Source organism: Danio rerio, chromosome 16 (genome assembly GCF_049306965.1).
Source record: "Danio rerio strain Tuebingen ecotype United States chromosome 16, GRCz12tu, whole genome shotgun sequence".
Lineage (NCBI taxonomy): Eukaryota > Metazoa > Chordata > Actinopteri > Cypriniformes > Danionidae > Danio > Danio rerio.
The window spans coordinates 57,610,313-57,638,066 of record NC_133191.1 but is presented as its reverse complement, the minus strand read 5'-3'; the positions used below and the strand labels follow the sequence as shown (position 1 = coordinate 57,638,066).

At 36.9% G+C, this 27,754-nt stretch overlaps 1 protein-coding gene across 1 annotated transcript; it reads right to left on the bottom strand.

The window, feature by feature from the left end:
• Positions 1 to 3,220: 3,220 nt before the first annotated feature.
• On the bottom strand, positions 3,221 to 27,754 carry ptdss1a (phosphatidylserine synthase 1a). The gene is given in 13 exon segments (NM_200956.1): positions 3,221 to 3,768; positions 7,447 to 7,510; positions 10,332 to 10,400; positions 11,353 to 11,452; positions 13,322 to 13,387; positions 14,763 to 14,875; positions 16,048 to 16,189; positions 16,770 to 16,921; positions 19,054 to 19,212; positions 19,654 to 19,778; positions 19,891 to 19,935; positions 20,121 to 20,212; positions 27,434 to 27,754. Coding segments are annotated over 13 exon segments (1,398 nt in total). The 5' UTR covers positions 27,613 to 27,754; the 3' UTR covers positions 3,221 to 3,676.

Sequence of the window (27,754 nt, the reverse complement as noted above, 5' to 3'; positions counted from 1 at the left end):
TCGCATGATAGGCAGGGCTTCTGTCTGCCTGGCGTCTGTAGCTTCGTTGCTAAATCACTAACATGGATTTTATTGAGAGAGTAGCTGTGTTTATGTGCTTTATGAAGGCTGAAAAACTGCGTCGATACGTTTGGTGCCTTGTCTGAGTCCACTAGATCCTTTCAGAGGTGCACCCATCTCTGTGAGTTCATAAACTCCTCCAGAATCTGAACCTGGATGATGGAGGCTTTTAGCAGTGCTTCTGACTGAGCCCAGCCCAGTTTGATGAGCTGTTGGACCGGTGTCAGCTGGAGGATTTTCCAAGGGACACCAACAACAGGCCCTACACCATAATCACGCTCCCACTAGACAAAGCTCCTGATTGGTTATTGCGGTGCGAATGTCGCTGAAGTTCAGATTTTCGAACTCGATTGATTCGCGCTAAACATGCGCCAATCACACAAAACGCTCAACTCGCGCCGCTTCATTCACGCAAATTGCGTCATCCGCGCCGCCTCATTCGCCCTGCTGGATGTCTATTTGCATCTTTGCTTTGACGTAACATGTAAATCACTCATGCTTGCCGCTTCTTCCGCGTCTGGTGTGAACGCAGCATTACGGTGTGCGCTCATGTTTTAGAAGGCGTGGCTTTGGTCGGCAGGGCAGGGAGTGTTTCAAAGATATTATGCTAATGAATAGCATTTTAGCAGATCACCTACTGCACCTTTAATTAAAACATTTTTTAAAAATATTACTTTTACATTTAATGATCGATTACAATGCCAACTTTATTTATTTATTTAAAAACGTTTAAAAACAAAAGAATAAGATAAAGATAAACAACAAGAAAGTAAGTGTAAGTACATCAATTTGCATGTTGCTTACCGGTTTTTAACCTGTTTAACACTTAACATGAATTAGCATGTTAACACCATGAACTAGCATGTCTTAGCAAACTGCAATAATATTTTACATTTCTACAATATTTCTGATCAAATAAATACATTTTCCTTCGGCGTAGTCCCTTTATTTATCAGGGGTCGCCACAGCGAAATGAACCGCCAACTATTCCAGCATATGCTTTACACAGCGGATGCCCTTGCAGTACTGGGAATCACCCATACACACTTACATTCACACACACACTCGTACACTACGTCCAATTTAGTTCATCAGTTCCCCTATAGACCATTCAGAGAGATGTAAACAATAATATGGTCCTAACGCTTTATAGTTTTTAATTTCTATAGCTTCCGAGAGTCCAAAAAGGTCCACATTTTGATAAATAGTGTTATGACGACTGTTTTAACATTAAGTTATGATAAAACCGCCTCTTGTTTCAGTTATGAAATGGTTTGACAACAAACAGGAAATGTTCATGGGCCAATAACATGACCACATATGTTTGGACTGTCGGGGAAACCAGAGCTCCCGAAGGAATTCCAAGCCAACAGGAGGAGAACATGCAAACTCCACACAGAAATGCCAACTGGCTCAGCTGGGACTCAAACCAGCGACCCTCTTTCTGTGCTAACCACTGAGCCACCGTGACGAAAAATTTAAATTTTTCGTGACATTTATTTTGTATTTATTTTGTTAGCGCAACCTTGGTGAGCAGAAAAAATCTATTTAAACTTTTACAATTAAAGATAAGAAGTTATAGGCGCAATAGCCTAGTGGTTAGCACTTCAGGATGTCCCGTGTTCGAATCCCGGCTCGAGGACATTTCTTGACCCTACCCCCCCTCTCTCTCCCACTTAGTTTGCTTCATTCTTTTTCTTTTCTGCTTAGTCCTTTTAATAATCTAGGGTCACCACAGTGGAATGAACCACCAACTTATCCACCATATGTTTTACACAGCGCATGCCCATCCAGCTGCAATCTATCACAGGGAAAGATCCATACATTCGCATACACGCATATACACTACGTCCAATTTTAGCTTACCCAATTCTCCTATAGTGCATGTGTTTGGACTGTGGGGGGAAACCGGAGCACCCAGAGGAAACCCACGCCAACACAGGGAGAACTTGCAAACTCCACACTTTACATTTATTGATCGATTAAAATGCCAAATTTATTCATTTAAAAACGTTTAAAGAACAAAAAGAATAAGAAAAAGACATTTTTACATCCTTTCTGATCAAACAAATTAATTAATTCATTTTCTTTTTGGATTAGTCCCTTTATTAGTCTGGGGTCACCACAGCGGAATGAACCGCCAACTTACCTAGCATAAGTTTTACACAGCGGATGCCCTTCCAGCTGTAACCCATCACTGGGAAACATCCACACACACTCATACACTACGATCAATTTAAGCTTACCCAATTCCTCTATAGCGCATGTGTTTGGACTGTGGGGGAAACCGGAGCACTCGGAGGAAACACATGCCAACACAGGAAGAACATGCAAACTCCAGACAGAAACGCCAACTGACCCAGCTGAGACTCGAACCAGAGACCTTTTTACTGTGCTAACCACTGAGCCACTATATACATTTTTATTTTTTGTTTAATTTTTTAATATTATTTATTTTGTTAACGCAACCTTGGTGAGCAGAAGAGACTATCGACGTAAAACATGTTAAAAACTTTTACTTTTACATTGAATGATCGATTAAAATGCCAGATTTATTAATCTAAAAACATTTAAAGAACAAAAAGAATAAGAAAAAGACATTTTTACATCCTTTCTGATCAAACAAATTAATCTTTAATCTGAATTAACCAATCTGAAATGGTCTACAGCGCATGTGTTTGGACTGTGGGGGGAAACCGGAGCACCCAGAGGAAACCCACGCCAACACAGGGAGAACTTGCAAACTCCACACTGAAATGCCAGCTGACCCAGTCGGGACTTGAACCAGTGACCTTCTTGATGTGCTAACCACTGAGCCACCATGCCACTAAATACATTTTTATTTTTAGTCAAATTTTTAATATTTTTTATTATTATTTTGTTAACGCAACCTTGGTGAGCAGAAGAGACTATTTACATAAAACGTTTAAAAAACTATTACTTTTACATTTAATGATCGATTAAAATGCCAAATTTATTCATTTAAAAACCTTTAAAGAACAAAAAGAAAAAGACATTTTTACGTTATTTCTGATCAAACAAATTAATCTATAATCTTAATAAAACAATTAATTTAATTTATTTATTTTGTTGACGCACCCTTGGTGAGCAGAAGCGACTTAAAAAAAAAAAAAAAAAGGAGTAAAACATTAAAAAAATATTACTTTTACATTTAATGATCGATTAAAATGCCAACTTTATTCACTGATTTATTTAAAAACGTTCACAAAAACAAGAAAGTAAAAGGGTAAACACTGGTCTCATGTTGACTTTATCACAGTCACATTATGATATGAATAATAACACATGAAATGGGATGCGTAATATACACCGGCGACATAACATACAGTAACGAGCAGCAACACTAACGAGTCCCGCATGCTACTGGAGATCACTGCTCGGGATCCGACCTGGTTAACCAGTCTCTGAAAACCACACACACACAAACACACACACTATTGCCTCTCGCAGGTCGGCGGTGTTGAAGCCGCTCTGACATCTGAAATATTGGACCAAACCTGAGACCGTCTCACCCTCATCATCACCATCATCATCACTGCTGCTCCTCCAGCCGGAGCCAATCACGTGCAAATGTTCCTCAATAAAGACCAGCTCTTCATTTCTCCATGCCATTGATGGTCCTGCTGTCTCCTGAATCTCTCCGCTTCCTGGTGGAACAGGAAGTCGTGCTGTCTATTTCAAACTCCCCTGAAATGACATTAAATAAACAGTGAATTGATGCATGCACATTACGAAAAACTGTTCACATGACGTAATAAAATAATAAAAAATGAAGAAAAATAAATCATCCACATGGAAAAAAAGACTATTCGTAATTTACAGTCAATGCTGTCGTGTTTCAAGAGTTCACACTCAGCTGATGATTGATGAATAAAAAGCGTGTTTGGCATGGGAGAGAGCCCTGAGCTCAGAGGAACCTTAACCTTACTGTCATGTGAGAGGGGAGTCTGAGCTCAGGTAGATCTCGGGAGCTCCCCAGTTTAAGCTAGAAAAAAGGGGGAGGAGTCGGGGAGGATGGGGGAATTCTGCAAGACGAAGATGGTTAAGGTAAGGAGATCTGTCTATCATGTGACTGCTAATGCGGGACCAGCCATGATCAATCATAAGCACGTGCGCCTCTCGAAATTTGTTTATAATATACTTTAATTAGTGTACAGTATTTTAGAACCACACCATAGTAAAGTACAGCATAATATAGTATCTGTTGTGGTGATTCTATAGTTGCACAACAGCAATAGTAATTGGTCTGTTGTGGTGAGTACAGTCGCTATGGTAACACAACAGCTATAGTAATTGATCTGTTGTATTGACTCTGTCACTATGGTAACACAACAACTATAGTAATTGATCTGTTGTGGTGAGTACAGTCGCTATGGTAACACAACAGCTATAGTATTTGATCTGTTGTATTGACTCCGTCACTATGGCAACACAACAATTATAGTAATTGATCTGTTGTGGTGATTGTACAGTCGCTATGGTAACACAACAACTATAGTAATTGATTTGTTGTGATGACTACAGTCGCTATGGTAACACAACAACTATAGTAATTGATCTGTTGTATTGACTCTGTCACTATGGTAACACAACAACTATAGTAATTGATTTGTTGTGATGACTACAGTCGCTATGGTAACACAACAACTATAGTAATTGATCTGTTGTATTGACTCTGTCACTATGGTAACACAACAACTATAGTAATTGATCTGTTGTGGTGAGTACAGTCGCTATGGTAACACAACAGCTATAGTATTTGATCTGTTGTATTGACTCCGTCACTATGGCAACACAACAATTATAGTAATTGATCTGTTGTGGTGATTCTACAGTCGCTATGGTAACACAACAACTATAGTAATTGATTTGTTGTGATGACTACAGTCGCTATGATAACACAACAACTATAGTAATTGATTTGTTGTGATGACTACAGTCGCTATGGTAACACAACAACTATAGTAATTGATTTGTTGTGATGACTACAGTCGCTATGGTAACACAACAACTATAGTAATTGATTTGTTGTGATGACTACAGTCGCTATGGTAACACAAAAACTATAGTAATTGATTTGTTGTGGTGACTACAGTCGCTATGGTAACAACAACTATAGTAGTTGATCTGCTGTGGTGGTTCTATTGTTGCTAAGGTAACTACAGCAACAGTAATTGATCTGTTGTGATTCTACTGTCACTATGGTAACACAACAACTATAGTAATTGATCTGTTTTGGTGACTCTACCATCGCTATGGTAACAACAGCTATAGTAATTGATCTGTTGTAGTGACTCTATTGTCACTATGGTAACACAACAACTATAGTTATTGATCTGTTGTGGTGATTCTATAGTTGCTATGGAAACAACACCTATAGTAAATGAACTATTGTGATTCTATAGTTGCTATGGTAACAACAACTACAAGAACTACTTGTCGGTAAAGCCAAATTACTGACTTACAACAACTGTTAGTAAAAGGAAAAAGCTATAAGTCAAATGAAAACAGAAGAATAAAACAAGGTTAAACACACAAAAAGATCAAAAACAATATATTAGCATCTCAACGACACAAAAATAATAATTATGTCGATAAATTTGTCAAAACTATATGCTTGATTGGTCTTTACATTTTCAATTCGACAACTGCACTATAGTTATTACAACAATTAAATATGCAATGTGGGATACATTCTGTTAAGTAGGGTTTTTACAGTTTAATTTAATTAGTTCACTATAATAACCCTGCTGTACAGCAATGTGTGTATTATATCATTAAATATACAGTTGAAAGCAAAAGTTTACATACACTCTAAAAAAGGAACATAACTATTTTTTTTTTAATTTCTGATGGTAAATCACTAAACGTTTACTATTGTAGAGCCGTTAGGATTATCTGAATGATTTACATTTGCTAAATGCCAGAATAATGAGAGAATTATTTGTAAAGAATTTTCTATTAATTTCTAGACAGTCAAAAGTTTACACACATTTCCTTGGTATTTTTTAGCTTTGCTTTTGATTTGGTCAAATGTTTTGGGTCTCCTTCCACAAGCTTCTCACAATAGTTTGCAGGAATTTTGGCCCATTCCTCCTGACAGAATTGGTGTAACTGAGTCAGATTTGTAGGCTGTCTTGCTCGCACAAGCTTTTTCAACTCTGCCCACAAATTTTCTAAAGGATTGAGATCAGGGCTTTGTGATGGCCACTCCAAAACATTCAATCTGTTGTCCTTAAAGCACATTTGAACTAATTTGGCAGTATGCTTAGGGTCATGGTCTGTTTGGAAGAGCCATTTGTGGTCAAGTTTTAATTTCCTGGCTGATTTGTTGAGATGTTGCTTCAGTATTCCTCCATAATGTTCTTTCTTCATGATGCCATCTATGCTGTGAAGTGGACCAGTCCCTCCTGCAGCAAAACAGCCCCACAACATGATGCTGCCGCCCCCATACTGCACAGTTGGGATGGTGTTCCTAGACTTGTGCTCTTTCCCCTTTGTCCTCCAAATGTAACACTGGTCATTATGGCCAAACAGTTCAATCTTAGCTCCATCAGAGCACAGGACATGTCTCCAAACATTACTCTTTTCCCATGTTGTCACACAAGGAAGCAGTGTGTTTGAGCTTTTCCTTGAACACTATTCTACAGTTGTGCCTCACATTAACTCAAATGTTGTCAATTAGCCAATCAGAAACTTCCAACACCTTGACATCATCATCTGAGCTTATCCAGAGGCAGAATAATCTTATTGTGTGTAAACTTGACTTTCAAGAAGAGTTATAATCATTTCTCAAACAATCTCTCTCTCATTACTCTGCTATTAAGCAGAATAGAAACACATTTGATCATCCTGACTTACCTAAAAGAGAATAAGTCACATATACCTCTGACTTGTTTTAATGGTTATGTGCCTTTTTATACAGTGTAAGAAAACTTCTGCTTTCAACTGTACATTAGTTATTAGTCTAGTGTGTGTTCTGCTGTTTCACCACTAGAGGCCAGAAGTCTACAGGTGATGACTAAACCATCATTAAAGGGACAGCTCACCCAGCATTTACTCTTCCTTTACTTGTTTCAAACTTTTATGAGATTTGGTTTTATTTCTGGTAAACTCAAAAGAAGATATTTTGAAAAATGTTGGAAACCTGTATCTATTGACTTCTATAGTATTTGCTTTTCACATGGAAGTCAATGGTTATCATCTATCTTTAAAAAAATCTTCTATAGTGATCATCAGCACAAGAAAAAAAATCTCATCGAGGTTTGAAACCACTTTGAGTGTATTAAATGTTCACTTTTTGGGTGAACCATCCCTTTAAGATGATCAAACATAAATAGTAACCATAAGCTGATGGTGTTTTACCTTTGCATTCGGTCACGCTGTCACCCGCCTCACTGTAAATACTGTCCTCACACTCCGAGAAGCTCTACACACACACACACACACACACACACACACACACACACACACACACACACACACACACACACACACACACACACACACACACACACACACACACACACACACACACACACAATAAGATCACATGATTGTATGATTTTACAACCTTTAATACTTAAATGAACACCCCGTAATAAACATTGTGAATTGATCAGATAAATTAACATTATTTGATATTTCACTCTAATAAAACAGCTGGAAGAAGTTAAATGCTAATTGTACAGCGTTAATAAACAATAATAGCCCTATAAATGGTCGCAGACTCTTCACTTAATATTTCAGTGTGCATTCGGCCAGATTAACACGAGGAAACATCAATGCATGGTGCCGACTGCTAGCTCTCTGCAATTCTCACATGGTCGTCTACTAAAGCCAAGCAGAGGCCAGTACCTGGATGGGAGACCACATGGGAAAGCTAGGATGCTGCTGGAAGGGGTGTTAGTGAGACCAGCAGGGGGCACCCAATCTGCAGTTTTTGTGGGTCCTAATGCCCCAGTAGCTGCATTTCCACTATCAGGCCAGTGCGAGCCAGGGCTTATATCGGGCCAGGCCGGGCCAATCGCCCGGGAGGTTGAGCAGTGAGGCCGAAATCATGTCGCGTTTCCACTGTCAGGCTAGTAGCTCGCAGCACATCACGCAAACCCCGCCCCCAGAACATCCCCCGAATCGAACGTCACTCAAACCGCCCACTTCAGCGAGAATCATGCAGATAAAGCACACCATCACATCATCACGAAACTATTAAAATTAGGACAACCAAAACAAACAAATGACACGTTACTGTACAGCAGTACAACGCATGTCTATACGCACATGCCTGTGTGTTTTCATTCATCATATTCATTTACTCGCCGACCGACTATTGGCATCGAAATCCAGTGGTCTTGCCACTAACGGAGGAACCCAGCGCAGGGAGCGCACACATCCATAATATAACACCACATATATCAAATTCTCCGTTAATAACTCGATATAAAATGTATTTTATAACATCCTCTAGACAGAATCTGTCCAACATTCATCCCAAATGAACTGAAACATGATTTTTTCCCCTATAGGCTTTATTACACTTCATAGGTGATTCCCTTTATTTAAAGATGTTGCTTATATCTTAAGTAAAGGAAAGTGTTCAGTGTTTCAGCACATAAGAGCAGCACGTAATAAAATATTGCCTATATTTCGTTGCGCTCAGCAGCAAAGCACTAATAAAGCTCTTTATGTATTTAAAATTTCCTTTTTTAATTTTACCACGTCATATAAAAACATAAACACTTGTTTGAGGACACAGAACACATTCTGAACTTGCAGTTTTCCCTGTCTAAAAAGTGCTGCACAGAAAAAAAGGTTGCCTATTTCTGCTTTCGATCACCGCCAAAATGCTTTGTTTGCATAATTTGATTAATTTCATCGTATCCAAATACTTTATAAATAATAGTTAAAACATTTTCCGGTGTTTATTTATTTATTTATTTATATTTTTAGGAAATATCTAAAAAAATTTTTTAAAGAGGCTTTTGAAAAATGAAAGTTTAACATAAATTTGAAACAGTTTGATATAGTACCTAATTGTTATAGCTATAGCTTTTGTTAGTTTTATATTGGTTTATTTATTTATTGTGATTTTATTATATCTGATATTTTTAATTCTTTAAATTATTTCAATATAGGGCTATTTTATCTAGATATGACTCTATTGTTTTGAGCCTACAAAAGTGGACATGAAATTTGTAAAGTTTAATGTCTTTCTGTTGTGTTCATTTAGTGTATTATCTCCAAAATAAATAAAAACAATAAAAAAATAAAAGACAAAAGCCACGCGGCATCAACAGAGCTGTGAAGGGAGCCCTCTTTTCCTCGGTCTCAAAGGCATCTAAACACGCAAAAACACACTTATTAAACTTGACGAAACCTCTTGAAATCCTTTACTGTCTGCTGTGTCTTTAATATGGTGTAAAGATTATTTTGCGTTATTGAAACATCAAAGAAATGCAGCAAAGAAAAGTCACTTATAAATTAAAACTACTTTATTATTTTATGCAACAGCCTTACATTTAAAAGAGAAACATAGGGGCGATCATATGCAAAAAAGACCCCAGCCTATAATTTGTTCCAGATGTTTTCTTTCCCTTTTTTATTTATTTGTTATGTGTTTGGCGCATGTACTTGTGTACGATCGGAAAACTGTCCCCTTCTCTCCTTTCACTCCGCCCCGAAGCCCCGGCTGGCCCTCTTTGGCCCAAGGTATTCGGCGTCCGAAAAAGGCCGGCCGCTGGCCCCAAGAAATCCCCGATTTGGCCCGATTAGGCCTCGGAAGTGACAGTGGAAACGCGAGTGGCCTTGGCTCGCCCTGGCTCGCTCGCTTTAGGCGCAATAGTGAAAACGCAGCTAGTGTATTGATGGGGACTCTCCACATGCATGAGACTTCATTCTCCATATGAGAGGCGTCTTTAAGCACCAATAAAAGCCTTTTATATAAAGTAAATACACTTCAGTAGTTCAGCTCTTTCTCCTTCTGCCATTTCATTCTTATTACACACGACTCATTTTTCAGATTTGTTTTGTTTTGTTTTATTTTTATGTTTGTATTGTTTGGGTTTTTCCCATAATCGGATTCAATTCCATATCAGGAGCTCCTGTAGAAATATTATTGCCAGGAAAAACACATGACAATGTGTTCAATACTCGTTTCCCTCACTGTAACTCTAATAGACACCTTTAGACAGAAACAGCAAGTGTCTGAGTCTCTGTCACGTCTCTGTTCTGCTTTTGTGTTTGTAACTCACCTTCTGTCGGGGGCCGTAGTTTTCAGCGTACCACACCATCACATACAGACACAGGAATGTGATGAACGCCTACGGAAAAATCACAAAAGACACACACACACACACACACACACACACACACACACACACACACACACACACACACACACACACACACACACACACACACACACACACACACACACACACACACACACACACACAAACAATAAGATCACATTGTTTGATTTTACAACCTTTAATACTTAAATACTTACCCAGAAGACTATTACTAGATGATTTTCTCCCACATACTGCAGAAGCCACCCCCCCACCCCCACATACACACACGTTTGCGGTTCCTTAAAAATTACTACACAATATATATATATACACACACACACACACATACATATATATATATATACATATATATATATATACATATACATACATACATATACATATATATATATATATATATATATATATATATATATATATATATATATATATACATATATACATACATATATATATATATATACATATATATGTATGTATGTATGCATGCATGTATGTATATGTATATATATATATATATATATATATATGTATTAGGGGTGTCAAAATTAATCGTTTCTTCGGTGCACCGCGATGCAGACGCGGACAATAAGGTATCGGTTCAGTAATAATCATAACCGGTTATTGTGTACTGACGTCATTTATCTCCTGTGCGCTCTGTCACGAGGGAGGTGAGCGCGAGTATTTACAATACTTAGCCAACTCAGGGCCGGTCCGAGGCATAGGCACCATAGGCAAATGCTAAGGGCGCTGTACATCCAGGGGGCACCAGAAATGAGCGCGGTTCAGTTGGTTTTGTTTTCAAAATTCCTGACACACATTCAGTTATAGACGGCAATAACTCAAAAACCCAAATTTTTTTTTTGTATATATATATATATATATATATATATATATATATATATATATATATATATATATATATATATATATATATATAAATAAAACCGAAACTCACCAAACACACAAGCCACAGGATCACATAGAGAATCTGCGTCTTGGAAAATAAATCTTGTCCAAATTTAATACACGCCAGCGCCTCCAGAAAGGCTATTGCACTGCAGGGAGAAAAAAAAATTATCAGATCTTCAGTGTGCAACAGAATCTAGATGATGATAAAAACTAAATGACATAGTCTAGATCAGAGTTTCTCAACTGGTGGGTCACGACCCAAAAGTGGGTCACGGGAACATTTTCAGTGGGTCGTGGAGTGTGTGATCAAAAATTTGTAACTTATTTTGCTAATATCGGACTTTTATTTTGAAATGCGTGTGCGACAACCGTACTGTTTGATATGTGAAATTTCAGCGCAAGTACAACCCCGAATATGTAAAGTGTGGATTTACATGTATGGACGACAAAAAAAGGCTTAAAACCTCAATGTGTTATATGTAGTGAGGTGCTCTCACAAGAGAGCATGACACCGTCTAAATTAAAACGACATTTAGAAACCAAACATCCCAGTTGCAAGGACAAACATGTGGACTATTTTCAAAGACGACTCCAATAGCTGAGGGCATCACAAAAGTGCCGAACATCTTCTTAAAACAAGTATAGGCACTCCGCGCATCTTACTGTGCTCACAGTGTAGCACAGGCCAAGGAAGCCCAGACAAAAGCAGAAGAGCAAATAACTGGTGATTACTATAAAAATGCTTATGATCAACAGGATCAGTGTTAATGTTTTATAAACAGTTCAGTTTAGTTAATGGTAAGCACTGTTTACAGTATTTGACGTTTTTATTGTGTATTATTTCTATAATTTAATACGTTTTGTTAAATGACAGCAGTAAAATATAGTTTATTTGTAAGTCTTGGTGATTTTATTATGATTAATCTGTCACTACTTTTGTATGTTAACAAATAAATACAAATGAATTATACTTCCTTAAAATATATATTATTGTTCCTAAAAATTTGGGTCGCGGCTTGATGACCATGTACAAATGTGGGTCCCATGGCCAAACCAGTTGAGAACCACTGCTCTAGATGACGAAGTCTAGATGTTAAGCAGAAGACAAGCAGATCTGGGTCAATGCATATCTCAGATTGATCAGACACAACAGAGCAGAAGTGAAGCCCACCGAAGGGCTGATGGAGAAACAGGGTTTGTGGTTAAACGTTTGCTATTATGATGAAAACACACTGCAGACACACACGTGCAGATCAGGGCCTGAACCAAAGTTAAAATGTGCTAGGATAAATGTAAATAAAAATAATTAAGGAAAGCCACTTAAAAAATAACTAGAACTAAATTTAATATTAAAAAGCAAACCTTTAAGTCAAAAGTTTAATTTTATAGTAGTTTTAATAAGACATTAAATTTGATTAATTCCAAGTTTAATTAAATTAAACATTAAAATACTTTTATTAGCTTAAATTTAAGTTAGATTAAATTTATAGTTATTCTATATTAAAATGAAATAAATTAAATTATTAATAAAAGTTTAAAAAATATTAATAAAGAGAAAAAGTTAAATTCACTTAAATTTGTTAGCATGAACAAATGTTTAATTAAATATTTAATTACACACTAAATTAAACGTGAATAAGACATTAAATTGGATTAAATACAGGTTAAATTTAAATTAGATAATACAATTTATTGAACACAATTAGTTTAAAGTTAATATTAAATGTAGTTAATATAAATTAAACGTTATTAATTAGTTTATTTAAATTCAAGCTGAATTGAAACTTGATTAAACTCATGTCAAATTAAAATAAAATATTGAATTAATAATTAAACATTAAGTCAATAAAGTGAAAAGGTAACTTAATTGATGTAAAACTACAGTAAAATTATTCAACACTAAATTAAATGATCAAATTAAGCTGAATTACATTAAACTCTAATAAATAAGCAAATAAAAATGTAGTTCTGGAATTAGAAAAGAAGAAAATGGCAGAGAAGATGCTGAAACTCACCCAAACACCCAGCACTGAGTCCCGACACGCTTACACTGAGTGTCTGTTAGATACGCATAATACTGTCTGCAACACACAGAAACACACGCTGAATACGCAGCAATTCACGAGTGCACACTTTTCATGTCACAAATTATGCCTTCACAACACTGTACAAGAGTTTTTTTCAGTAAAAAAAAACATTTCCAGAGATTTTAAGTTAATATTTGTAGAATTGAACAACACTTTTGATGGGTAATGATACTGTTTAGTATATTCAGGTAATCAAATATGGCATTTTTGGTAGGTATTTATTTTGTTCTAATGCTGGAAATGTAAGAAATTAAATTCATGCTGCTCAAATATGCACAATTACAAAGAAATTAAAAGCTAAAAAATAAAGAAATGTAATAAAATATATAAATAAAATTTATTTAATTTATCATTAAAATCATGTCTTTTTTATTTAAAAAAATGCATTAAAAAATGTAGTGGACATCACAAATCAACGCATAAAAATCCTTAAATGCTTAACTAGGTTAATTAGGTTAACTAGGCAGGTTAGGGTAATTAGGCAAGTTACTGTATAACGATGGTTTGTTCTGTATACTATCGAATAACAATATAGCTTAAAGGGGCTAATAATTTTGACCTTAAAAAGGTGTTTAAAATATTAAAAACTGCTTTTATTCTAGCCAAATTAAAACAAATAAGATTTTCTCCAGAAGAAAAAACATTATCAGACATACTGTGAGCATTTCTTTGCTCTGTTAAACATCATTTGGGAAATATTTAAAAAAATAAAAAGAAATTCAAAGGGGGCGAATAATTCTGACTTTAACTGTATTCAAAATGAATGTAAAAGAACAGATAAAACTAGCTTTACTCTATTTTATATTTTATTTTACATAAATGTTACGTTTACACTAAAATACATCACATTTTGAAGGTAAAATGAAAGATAAATGAAAGCTTTAAGTGTTTTATTTATATGGTTTATACTGTATTTTCATCTCAGGCTCATACAAATAATTCAATAGTTCAATTTTAATATTAATTATTAGTTTTTCATCAGCTCATGAATCAGCTTATAAGTAAAATAATATTAATTAAAAAAATAATAAAAAAAGTTAAAAAAAATATTTTATTCATTAATTAAAAAATTTAGTTTAAATGTATGAGCCTGAGATACTGAAAAAAAACTGCGTGATATATTAATATATATATTTAAAATGCATATCAAAAACACCCATAGCTTATAAATAAAAATAATTTAATAAAAATAAAATTGTGTATAAATAAAAAAAATGGTTTTACTCTCTTTTTATTTGACATAAATTTTACGTTTTACTCTAAAATTCATCATATTTTGAAGGTAAAATGGGTTATGAATGGCATGGTGTTTTATATATACTTTAGTAAATGAGTGTTTGTTTTAAGTGTGTGGATTATTGTCCCGTACCGAACAGTTGGAGCAGTGATAATGCCGATGAACAGGATCCTGCACCAGCTGAGAGCGTGGCATGCCGGGAAAACAAAGATGTGCTTCAGGAAGAAAGTGTTGAGCTCCGTCAGCTGGAAAACACACACACAGAAAGATTGAACAAGATACAAAGCTTAAAATATTAATTAGTTTAATTTAAATTAAATTAGACTAAAATTAACTGTAAAGTCATTAAAGTCAAAATAAAATCACTGAAAAAATACTTAAAAGAAATGTCATTACATTTACATTTTACATTTAGTCATTTAGCAGACGCTTTTATCCAAAGCGACTAATGTTTAATGATGTTTGATCATTAAACATCAAACATTTTGTAAAAAATAACTGTATTAATAAATGATAAAATTATTAAAATAGTTAATAAAAGAAATTACACTTAGTAAAAAATTTAAATATGAAATAATATTAGTTTTAATTCAAGTTAAACATAAATTTAATATTTAATAAAAAATTTAATGTTAAGTCAATAAATTAAAATGGCTAGTATTTGAAAAAATGAATTAAAAATGTTATATTTGGTTAATTTAATTAGACCCTAAATTAAATTAAATTAAAATATGAAATAAAATTAGATTAAATCCAAGTAAATTAAAATTAATTGTACTGAATTGTGCTTAAAATTCATTTAATAAATTAATTATAGTATTAAATTTAACTAATTTAAATTCAAGTTAAATACAATTTAAATATGAAACTCAATTAATTAGATTCACGTTTAATTAAATATTTGATTGAAAATTAAATCAATAAAAGTGAATTTAAGCGAATATGAAAAATTAAATAAAATATTCAAGATTACACATTTTATTAAAATAACTACATTTTATTCAAAACAGCAAAATTAAACTTAAAATAATTAATTAGGTTCATATCACACATGCACAATCCTAGCCATTCAGTTTTTTTGACTTAATTAAGTTTATTTAATCCATCTGGTTTTTGATAAAAGCTTCTGCTAAATGAATAAATAAGATGCAAATAATCTCCCCCCAAAACAGCAATAAATGCAGTGAATGTGGAGAATGAGTGCGTGTTGAGTGCAGATGGAGTGTGTTCAGTGAGAAATAAAGCCTGATCTCCTTCTCAAAGACACACAATGAGGATTTCAAGGGCCCTCAATAGGGAGCAAAGAGGGGCATTCATTGCCATGGAGACGAGCTCAAGGGGCGGAGCTTCAGTCTGAGAGGAGACACACAAACACACACACACAGAAACACGAAAAGTAGGTGTGTGTGGGACTGACCTGCCAGATAATCATGAACAGGTAAACTCCCATCACCCTCTGCAGAGAGGACTTCGGGTCGAGCCAGCGCACATATGTCCAGCTGGCCGGAGTGAACTGAAGAACCGCTCGCTTGATCTTCCCTGTAGTGCTGTGAATGTCTCTGCACACACACACACACACACATTTTCAAAATACTAACTTAATTCTGTCTAAAAATGTCCCCACAAGGTCAGCAGTTGGACTCCATACCATGAGGAATACAAGGTACATGCGCAAAAAACAACACAAAGTCAGGTCACAAACAAAAGCAAAAAGACACACACACACACACACACACACACACACACACACACACACACACACACACACACACACACACACACACACACACACACACACACACACACACACACACACACACACACACACACACACACACACACACACACACACACACACACACAGAAACAACAGTAAAAAGGACACACAATCACATACACATTGACGCACACACTGGAATGCAAACACACACAAGCTCTCATGCATACACACAAAAAACTAAAACACACACACAGACACAAACACACCAACCTACTAACACAAAACATGCACACAAAAATACACGCACAAAAACACAAGCAAACACACTCAACACACAAAAACAAACATATACACACACACACAAAAAAAAAAACTACTCCCACTCATAAAAACACACAAACAGACACACACGCACGTACTTAATACTGGCCCAGTGGTATGTGCGCATCTCCAGGAAGCGGCAGACGGTCATGCCTAGCCAGATTCCCCCTCCGTTACACAGCAGGATGTCCAGAATCACCTGATCCCACCAGCACTCCGCAAAATTAGGAAGAAGATGCATGAAGAACAGCTGCATGGAGACAACACACACCAGCGTTATTATTATTATCATTATTATACACCATACACAGCAAAAAACACTTTGATTCTTTTGTCTCATTTCCAGTCCAAATATCTAAAGATTCTTAAATAATTTTCTAGTCAAGCAAAAAATACTGCCCTGTAAATGAAACCCAAATGAGACAATTAAAATTTGAATAAGTTAAATAAGACAATAAAAATAATGTGTATTTGACGTGGATGTGATTCGGATGTGATTGTGTGTGTAGGAGTGATTTAGATGTGATTGTGGTGTGATGTCATTTGGCTGTGACGTGGTGTGATGCGATTCGGCTGTGACGTAGTGTGATTAGACTGTAACGTGCTTCGGATGCTATTGTGGATGCTATTGTGGATATGATTTGGATGTGATTGTGGGTGTGGCTGTGATTTGGATGCGATTGTGGTGTGATGTGATTCAGATGTGATGTGATTTGGATCTAATTCAGAAGTGATGTGGAATGTGGATGTGACTGATATGTAGATGTGATTGTGATCCACTTCGGGTGTGGTGTTATTAGAATGTGATTGTGGGTGTGATTCGGATGTGATGTGGAATGCGAATGATTGTGATCTGTATGTAATGCGATTCAGATTCAATGTGATTAGAATGTGATGTGGTCCAGATGTGATTGTGGGTGTGATTCGGTTGTGAGTGTGGGTGTGATTCTGATGTGATGCAATTTGGATTTGATGTAGTGTGATATGGATGTGATGTGGTGTGATTTGAATGTGATGTACTTCAGATGTGGTTGTGGGTGGGATTTAGATATGATTTGGATATGATGTGCTTCATATGTGATTGTGGGTGTGATTTGGATGTGATTGTAGGTATGATTTGGATGCTATTTTTGTGATACGCGTGTAATTCAGGTGTGATTCGGATGGGACTTGTGGTGTGATACTTTTCGGATGTGATATAATTCGGATGTGATGTGGTGTGATTTGGATGTGATGTGCTTCAGATGTGATTGTGGGTGTGATTTGGATGTGATGTGCTTCAGATGTGATTGTGGGTGTGATTTGGATGTAATTGTGGTGGGATGGGATTCGGTTGTGATGTGATTCGGATGTGATTAGAATGTGATGTGCTTCGCATGTGATCGTGGATGTGATTGTGGGTGTGATTTGGATGTAATTGTGATGTGATGCTATTCGGATGTGATGTGATTCAGAGGTTATGTGGAATGTGAATGTGATTGATATGTGATGCGATTCTGATGCTACTGTGAATGTGATTGTGGGTGTGATTTGGATGTGATTGATATGTGATGCGATTTGGATGTGATCAGAATCTGATGTGATGTGGAATGTGGATGATGGGATTTGGATGTGATGTGTGCTTCAGATGTGATGTGTGCTTTAGATGTGATGTGCGCTTTGTATGTGGATGTGATGTGGATTTGATTGTGGGTGTGATTATAATGTGGACGTGATTGGAATTTGGATGTGATTGTGATGTTGATGTGGTTGTGATGTGGATGATGCGATTCGGATGCGATGTGATTCGAGTGTGATGTGATTTGGATGTGGTGCGATTCGAATATGATGTGGTGTGCTTCGGATGTGATGTGCATGTAATTGTGGATGTGATTCAGATGTGATTGTGGGTGTTATTCTGATGTGGATGCAATGTGGATGTAATTATGGGTGTGATGTGGATGTGATGTGCATGTAATTGTGGATGTGATTCAGATGTGATTGTGGGTGTTTTTCTGATGTGGATGCAATGTGGATGTAATTATGGGTGTGATGTGGATGTGATGTGCATGTAATTGTGGATGTGATTCAGATGTGATTGTGGGTGTTATTCTGATGTGGATGCAATGTGGATGTAATTATGGGTGTGATGTGGATGTGATGTGCATGTGATTGTGGCTGTGATTCAGATGTGGATGTGACAATGTGTGTGATGTGATCCAGGTCTAATTGTGGGTATAATTTCAATGTGATTGTGGCTGTGATGTGATTCTAACAAGATTTGGATGTGATGTGATTCCAATGTGATTCCAATGTGATACGATGTGATTGTGATTTGGACAACATTCGGTTGTGATGTGATTTAGACGCAATGTGATTCGGATGCAATGTGAGCAGCTTTACCTCAGTGAGCTCCCAGGTGATGCTGATAGTCCAGCACAGGCCGTAGCTGCGGATCAGCAGAGCCTTCATCCCCCAGCCCCAGAAATGACTGAATGCGAAGATGTCGAAGTGACTCAGGATTCGCTCCCATGTGATCACATGACAGTTCACTGCATACTCCTGCCAATCACAGCACACAGTTACATGATCACAATCAGCCAATCAGGATGAGCCTACACTATCTAATAAACATTGTGTTATTGTATACACCAACATATATATAGAATAAAACTAAATTATTTTTAGAAACAGAATGAAATAAACACATATTACCCGATAATACATATTCATCATTCAAAATACATTGATAACATTTTTAAAACTTTAACAAATTTTTTGGACCAGTAATAATATTAATAATTAAATTAAATATCTTTTATTTGTGAAACAAGATATACATTCTAAATAGTTTTAATATGATTTTATATAATTTCTGTCTACAATCTCTCTGCAGAAGGTGACATTCTCCTGTTCTTGACCAGTGTATGACTCCTCCTTCAGTAATACAGCAGTGTGTGTGTGTGTGTGTGTGTGTGTGTGTGTGTGTGTGTGTGTGCTGACCATGACGTCTGCTTCTCGTTTGGCGTAGCGCAGGTTTGGATCCAGCCAGAACATCAGAGCCTTCACCTGATCCCAGTTCAGGAAGATGATGAACACCAGGAAGAGGAAGTAGAGAACGCTCAGACCTGTTCAACATACACACACATGCGCACACAGACACACACACTTCAGCAACTCATCATATGAAATCCTCATTTATTATCCTGGTGAATCTTCAGGATGCTCTGATTGACTCACCGAACACTATTCTCCATATTGCTGGATGAGGCCTGGTGAACGGACCTGAAAGACACAGACACAGTTAGTCTTGTCTTTGAATTGCCACTATGCTGACACACAGGCGTTTGTAGCTCCGCCCTCTTCTGAAAAGAGCACAATCTCATTTAAATTTAAAGTGACAGTCACTTTATTAGTATAATTCTGTCCTCTGCTGAAGCTGTATTAGTGAATGTGAGAGATCCTCTCACCGTTTGGGAAAGCCAGAACACTGATGACCAGGAAGAAGGAGACGAGCAGGATCAGGCCCACCCGCAGGTTACTGTCAGGGTCTCCGTCATCTCTACACAGGAAACATGCGGTCAGACTATAAACACACACCAGAACACACACACTTCCTGTTTCTACTGCACCACACGCTCAGAGTTCACTACACACATATGCGCACACACATACAGTCGCACACTCATATGCATAAAGAGCCGATATCTGACGAAGAGCCGGTGTGCTGGAACTGTCACACTCTTCATGAGCTTAATAAGTTAACACATTCACATTTCTGGAGCTTTGGTGTTGACACGTGCATGTATACATTTTTTACACACACACACACACACACACACACACACACACACACACACACACACACACACACACACACACACACACAGTGAAAGAAAAACACACACTGACATAAACACAAACACACACATAGAAAGTGCAACAACAGAACACACAGAAACACAAAACTACACACACACAACCCACACACAGTGAAGAGACAAACACACACACACAACACAACTCATAGTGGACACACACACACACACACACACACACACACACGCACACACAGTGAAACACACTAACTAAAAAAATCTAACACACACACTCAAAAGAAACACAACAAACACACACACACAGTGCTACAACACACACACACACAAACTAAAAAATCTTACATACTTACACACACACACACACAACAAAGAAACACAACAAATACACTAAGTGATACAACACACACACACACACACACACAATAGAGAAACACAACAAACACACACAAAGTGCAATAATACACACACACACACATTCAAAGTAAAGACTCACACACAGAGACAGACAGACACACACACACACACACACACACACACACAGTGAAACACACACAAACTAAAAAAAATTACACACACACACACAAAACAGAGAAACACAACAAACACACACAGTGCTACAACACACACACAAACAAACAAAAAAATGTTATACACAAACACAGTGAAGGCACACACACACACACACACACAACAGATAAACACAACAAACACACACAAAGTGCTATAATACACACACACATACACACAAAGTGAAGACACACACACACACACACACACAAAACAAACACACACAACAAACACACACATACACTGCTAGAACACACACACACACACACACACACACACACACAACAAAGAAACACAACAAACACACGCAACAGATAAACACAACAAACACACATACATTTAAAGTGAAGAGACAGACACACACACACACACACACACACACACACACACACACACGCAACAGATAAACACAATAAACACACACAAAGTGCTATAATACACACACAAACACACACACACACACACACTTAAGACATACACGCAAAAAAACTAACTTACATACCCAACACAAACACAACAAACACACAAAGGGCTACAACAAACCACACACACTTATATACACACACACACACACACACACACACACACACACACACACACACACACACACACACACACACACAGAAACAAACAAAACACAAACACAGAGTATAAAAACAGAACAAACACACAGAAACACCGTAAAACAACTCACACAGACACACAAACAACAAACACACGTGAGCAAATGTACACAGTTTGATGTGTCAAACAACTCAATGCAGTCACAGAACAAACAGTCCCCTCATTTATCAGAGATCACCACAGCGGAATGAACCGTCAACTTTTCCAGCATATGTTTTACACAGCGAATGCACTTCCAGCTGCAACCCAGTACTGGGAAACACCCATACCTACTCATTCACACAAACACTCCAGTTTAGTTGATCAATTCCCCTATAGCACATGTGTTTGGACTCTGGGGGAAACTGGAGCAACCGGAGGAAACCCACACCAACACGGGGAGAACATGCAAACTCCACACAGAAACACCAACTGACCCAGTCATCACTTGAACCAGCGACCTTCTTATTGTGAGGCCACATTGCAACACCACTGAGCCACAGTGTTGCCGACAGAACAAACACGTGAATATTTGAACATTCAGGAGAGATTTACTACACAGAGAATATTTCCGGTACAGTTGAGAACTGATATTAGCACTTCTGCTTCCCCCCCCCCCGGCTAAATGTGTCAAGAATTTTCCCTTTAATCATCCCGTCGCAAAAAAAAAGTCCCTCTAAAGTGAAAGTAGTTTCATATTGTGACAGACAGCGGAAAATAAAACTGTAGGGCAGGAACATGACGCTGATTGGATGCTGAAATGTGGGCGTGGCTATTAAAATTGTAGGCGGGCCTTTATGCAAGCTTGCAGAGGCGGAGTTTAAAATTCTAAATTTAGATAAGACACTGTGAATAAGCACTGTAGTTAGCACCATCACCTCACAGCAAGAAGGTCGCTGGTTTGAGCCTTGGCTGGGTCAGTTGGCGGTTCAGTGTGGAGTTTGCATGTTCTCCCCAGGTTGGTGTGGGTTTCCTCCAGGTGCTCAGGTTTCCCCCACAGTCCAAACAAATGCCTATAGGGGAATTGATTAACTAAATTGGCTGTAGTGTATGAGTGTGTGTGTGTGTAAATGAGTGGGTATGGGTGTTTCCCAGTGATGGGTTGCAGCTGGAGTGGCATCTGCTGCATTAGAACATATGCTGGACAAGTTGGCGGTTCATTCCGCTGTGGCGAACCCTGATTAATAATGGGACTAATTCGAAAAGAAATTGATTAAATGAATATTTATGTTATATTTTTCCAAATTCTTCATTAATATTTGCCCTTAAGATAAATAAAGTGACAGATAGGATCACATATGAATAAGGACATTTCTGATTATATACTTTAAAATGTAAAACAGAAATAATAATTTAAATGTGCTCAATATTTCACTCACTGGCCACTTTATTAGGTACACCTTACTTGTATCAGTTTGGACCCGCTTTTGCCTTCAGAACTGCCTTAATCCTTTGTGGCAGAGATTCAACAAGCTACTGGAAATATTCCTCAGAGGTTTTGCTCCATATTGACATGATAGCATCACACAGTTGCTGCAGATTTGTCGGCTGCACATCCATGATGCCAATCTCCCGCTCCACCACATCCCAAAAGTGCTCTATTGGATTGAGTCTGGTGACTGTGGAGGCCATTTGAGTACAGTGAACTCATTGTCATGTTCAAGAAACCAGTCTGAGATGATTCACGCTTTATGACATGGTGTGTTATCCTGCTGGAAGTAGCCATCAGAAGATGGAGACACTGTGCTCATAAAGGGATGGACATGGTCAGCAGCAATACTCAGGTAGGCTGTGGCGTTGACACGATGCTCAGTTGGTACTAATGAGCCCAAAGTGTGCCAAGAAAATCTCCCCCACACCATTACACCACCACCACCAGCCTGAACCGCTGACACAAGGCAGGATTGGATCCATGCTTTCATGTTGTTGAGGCCAAATTCTGACCTGAGCATCCGAATGTGTCAGCAGAAATGGAGACTCATCAGAGCAGGCAACGTTTCTCCAATCTTCTATTGTCCAGTTTTGGTGAGTCTCTGTGAATTGTAACCTCAGTTTCCTGTTCTTAGGTCTTCTGCTGCTGTAGCCCATCCGCCTCAAGGTTGGACGTGTTGTGTGTTCAGAGATGCTCTTCTGCAGAGCTCGGTTGTAACGAGTGCTTATTTGAGTTACTGTTGCCTTTCTATCAGAAGGAACCAGTCTGGCCATTCTCCTCTGACCTCTGGCATCAACAAGGCATTTGCGCCCACAGAACTGCCGCTCACTGGATATTTCCTCTTTGTCTGACTATTCTCTGTATACCCTAGAAATGGTTGTGCGTGAAAATCCCAGTAGATCAGCAGTTTCTCAAATACTCAGAGCAGCTCGTCTGGCAGCAAAAACCATGCAATGTTTAAAGTCACTTAAATCCCCTTTCTTCCCCATTTTGATGCTCAGTTTGAACTGCAGCAGATCGTCTTGACCATGTCTACATGCCTAAATGCATTGAGTTGCTGCCATGTGATTGGCTGATTAGAAAAACAAACAGTTTGACAGGTGTACCTAATAAAGTGGCCGGTGAGAGTAAATAAACTATTAATTGATTGAATTTACAAGAATGGTACTATAATGTGATATAAACATAAATATCAATTTTAGGACATAACACTTGTATTGTGACATGAGATATTTATCATGTCTCCCAGTCCTGATAATGTTTTTTACTCTTTCCGCTCCCTTTAATGCATAACATTGTTGTTTAGGCATGAAAGAGATCTGCAAGAAGTCTCTGTATATCAATAACACCCCCACTGTAGTCTTGAGTTTTGTTCCCGGAAAGAACATGTCTCGGTATCCACAATTTAAATAATTAATTTGAGTGAGTGATGTGTTGTTGGCTCTGTTTCGCATGACATGTGACCTCACAGTCTGTTTTCTGTGTGCTCAGAAAACCATGTCAACTGATTAGGGTTTAAGCAGTATGCAGATACGGTGTTTGTTGTGGTTTCTGAAGTAACAGAAGCTAAGGATGTAAAGGCTCCTCCCACATCTGTAAAGGGGAGGGGAGCAGATGTGATGCTCATTTCATTTGCATTTAAAGAGACACAAAAAAATGAAGGTTTGTGACAAGTAATTTTTTGCTATGGCTGAATTATCCCTTTAAGGGGAACAAAAGACTTTAAGTACAGTTTAAGTAAATAAATATAATAATATCTGGCATTAGTAACATGTTAATGTTGATGTGTCATATAATAATGTCAATATTCTTTCATTAATGATGACACGTCATAATGATAAGTCAATATTCTTTTGCTTATTACGACGTGTCATATAATAATAAGTCAATATACTTTCGTTAATGACGAGCTGTCATAATAAGTCAATATTCTTTCGTTAATGACGACGTGTCAATTAATAAGTCAATATACTTATGTTAATGACGATGTGTTAAATAATAAGTCAATATTCTTTCGCTAATAAAGACGTGTCATATAATAATAAATCAATATTCTTTTGCTAATAATGACATGTCATAATAATAAGTCAATATTTTTTTTGTTGATGACAACTTGTCACATAATAATAAGTCAATATACTTTTATTAATGATGATGTGTCATATAATTAGTCAGTATTCTTCTGTTAATGATGACGTATCATTTAATAACAAGTCAATATACTTTTGGTAATAACGATGTGTAATATAACGAGTCAATATTCTTTTGCTAATAATGACGTGTCATACAATAAGTCAATTTTCTTTTGTTAATGTCGATGTGTCATATATTAAGTCAATATACCTTCGTTAGTGACGATGTGTCATATAAGTCAATATAATATCGCTAATAATGACGTGTCATACAATAATATGTCAATATTCTTTTGTTAATGTTGACGTGTCATATAATAATAAGTCAATATTCTTTTGTTAATGTCGATGTGTCATATATTAAGTCAATATACTTTCGTTAGTGACGATGTGTCATATAAGTTAATATACTTTCGCTAATAATGACGTGTTATACAATAATATGTCAATATTCTTTCGTCAATGACGACGAGTCATATAATAATAAGTCAATATACTTTCCTTTATGTCGACGTGTCATATAATAATAAGTCAATATTATTTTGTTAATGTCGATGTTTCATATAAAAATAGGTCAATATTCTTTCGTTACTGAGGACGCGTCATATAATAATAAGACAATATTCTTTTGCTAATGACGATGTGTCATATAATAAGTCAATATTCTTTTGTTAATGTCGACATGTCATAATAATAAGACAATATTCTTTCGCTAATGACGATGTGTCATATAATAATAAGTCAATATTCTTTCGCTAATGACGACGTGTCATAATAATAATGTCAATATTCTTTCGCTAATGACGACGTGTCATATAATAATAAGTCAATATTCTTTCACTAATGACGACGTGTCATATAATAATAAGTCAATATTCTTTCACTAATGACGACGTGTCATATAATAATAAGTCAATATTCTTTCACTAATGACAACGTGTCATATAATAATAAGTCAATATTCTTTCGCTAATGACGACGTGTCATATAATAATGTCAATATTCTTTCGCTAATGACGAAGTGTCATATAATAATAAGTCAATATTCTTTCGCTAATGACGACGTGTCATATAATAATGTCAATATTCTTTCGCTAATGACGAAGTGTCATATAATAATAAGTCAATATTCTTTCGCTAATGACGAAGTGTCATATAATAATAAGTCAATATTCTTTCACTAATGACGACGTGTCATATAATAAGTTAATATTCTCTCGGTAATTATGACAAGTCCTATAATATTGAGTCAATATTCTTTCGTTAATGTCGATGTGTTTTTACAAAAAAAACTGTTGTATGTGACTTAGTGGAGGACGATGTCATCAATGTTTGTTTTCCCAGTAGAAATTTTTTACAGAGCCAGTGAACGTGATCATGTGACGTTGCAGTCTTTATTGTGGTTTCTGCAGTAACAAAAGCAGATGCTGTAAAGGCTCCGCCCACTTCTGAAAAGGGTAGGAGAGCAGCAGCTCATTTGCATTTAAAGAGACACAAAAATGAAAATTTGTTTCTAGTAAAGTGTGAGTAAACCATTAAAATATTCGGTTTTGGGAGAACTATCTCTTTAAAGGAACACAATAGTTTGAAAATAGTTTAAATATATCAATATAGTAATATTATATATTATTTTGCACTGCCAATGATGCTGTATTTTTACAAAGCATATCATCAAATAAAAAAATGTGTATGTCACCAATTGAAAGGATGACATCATCAATATTTATGTTTGTCTTCCCATAAATTAATTTTAATTGTGCATGGCTCCGCCCACTTCTGAAAAAGAGAGCAGCAGCTCATTTGCATTTAAAGAGACAAAACAATGAAGGGTTGTGACACGTGAAGGGTGAGTAAACCATGACAAAAAAATGAGTTTTGGGTGAACTACCCCTTTAAGGATTCAAGAAAGTCAAGATCATTCTGTTTATGCTTGTTTACTTCAAGAAATCAGCTGTACCACAAGCAATGACGCTGTCTTTTTACATAGCCGTGCAGGATGACGTCATCAATATTTATGTTTGTTTTCCCCGGAAGTGCAGAACTGTGCATTTTAAATGCGCAAATTCGTTATTCTCGTGAACACAAGCATAACGGCTGACCTCAGATCAACAAACACATCAATCCTGATGAAAGTAAGCTAGTGAAAGTGATCACGTGACGCTGCAGATTCACACTTTTTGTGCGTCACACACACACACGCTCACTCTTACCGCGTAAAGGCGAAGTACATGAGGCTGAGCACGGTGACGGTCAGCAGGCTGATGGTGTGCGGTTTGTAGAAGAACTGGATGGTGATGTCCTCCACCTGCTGCTCGTTGATCATGCGGAAATGCATCCTGTAGTTGACATCATCTTTGCTGAGAGTCTGAGACCTGAAGGTGGTCGCCATGATGGTTTTTTGTCTCCTCCGTGTTGGTCTCTCCTGCAGCCGACACACATGTGTGCAGCTCGGCTAATGCATGGATGAGGAGCTGCTGCTGCTGGTTGTAGTGGTGTCTGTGTGTGTGTTTCTGGAAGATGGAGGACACTTT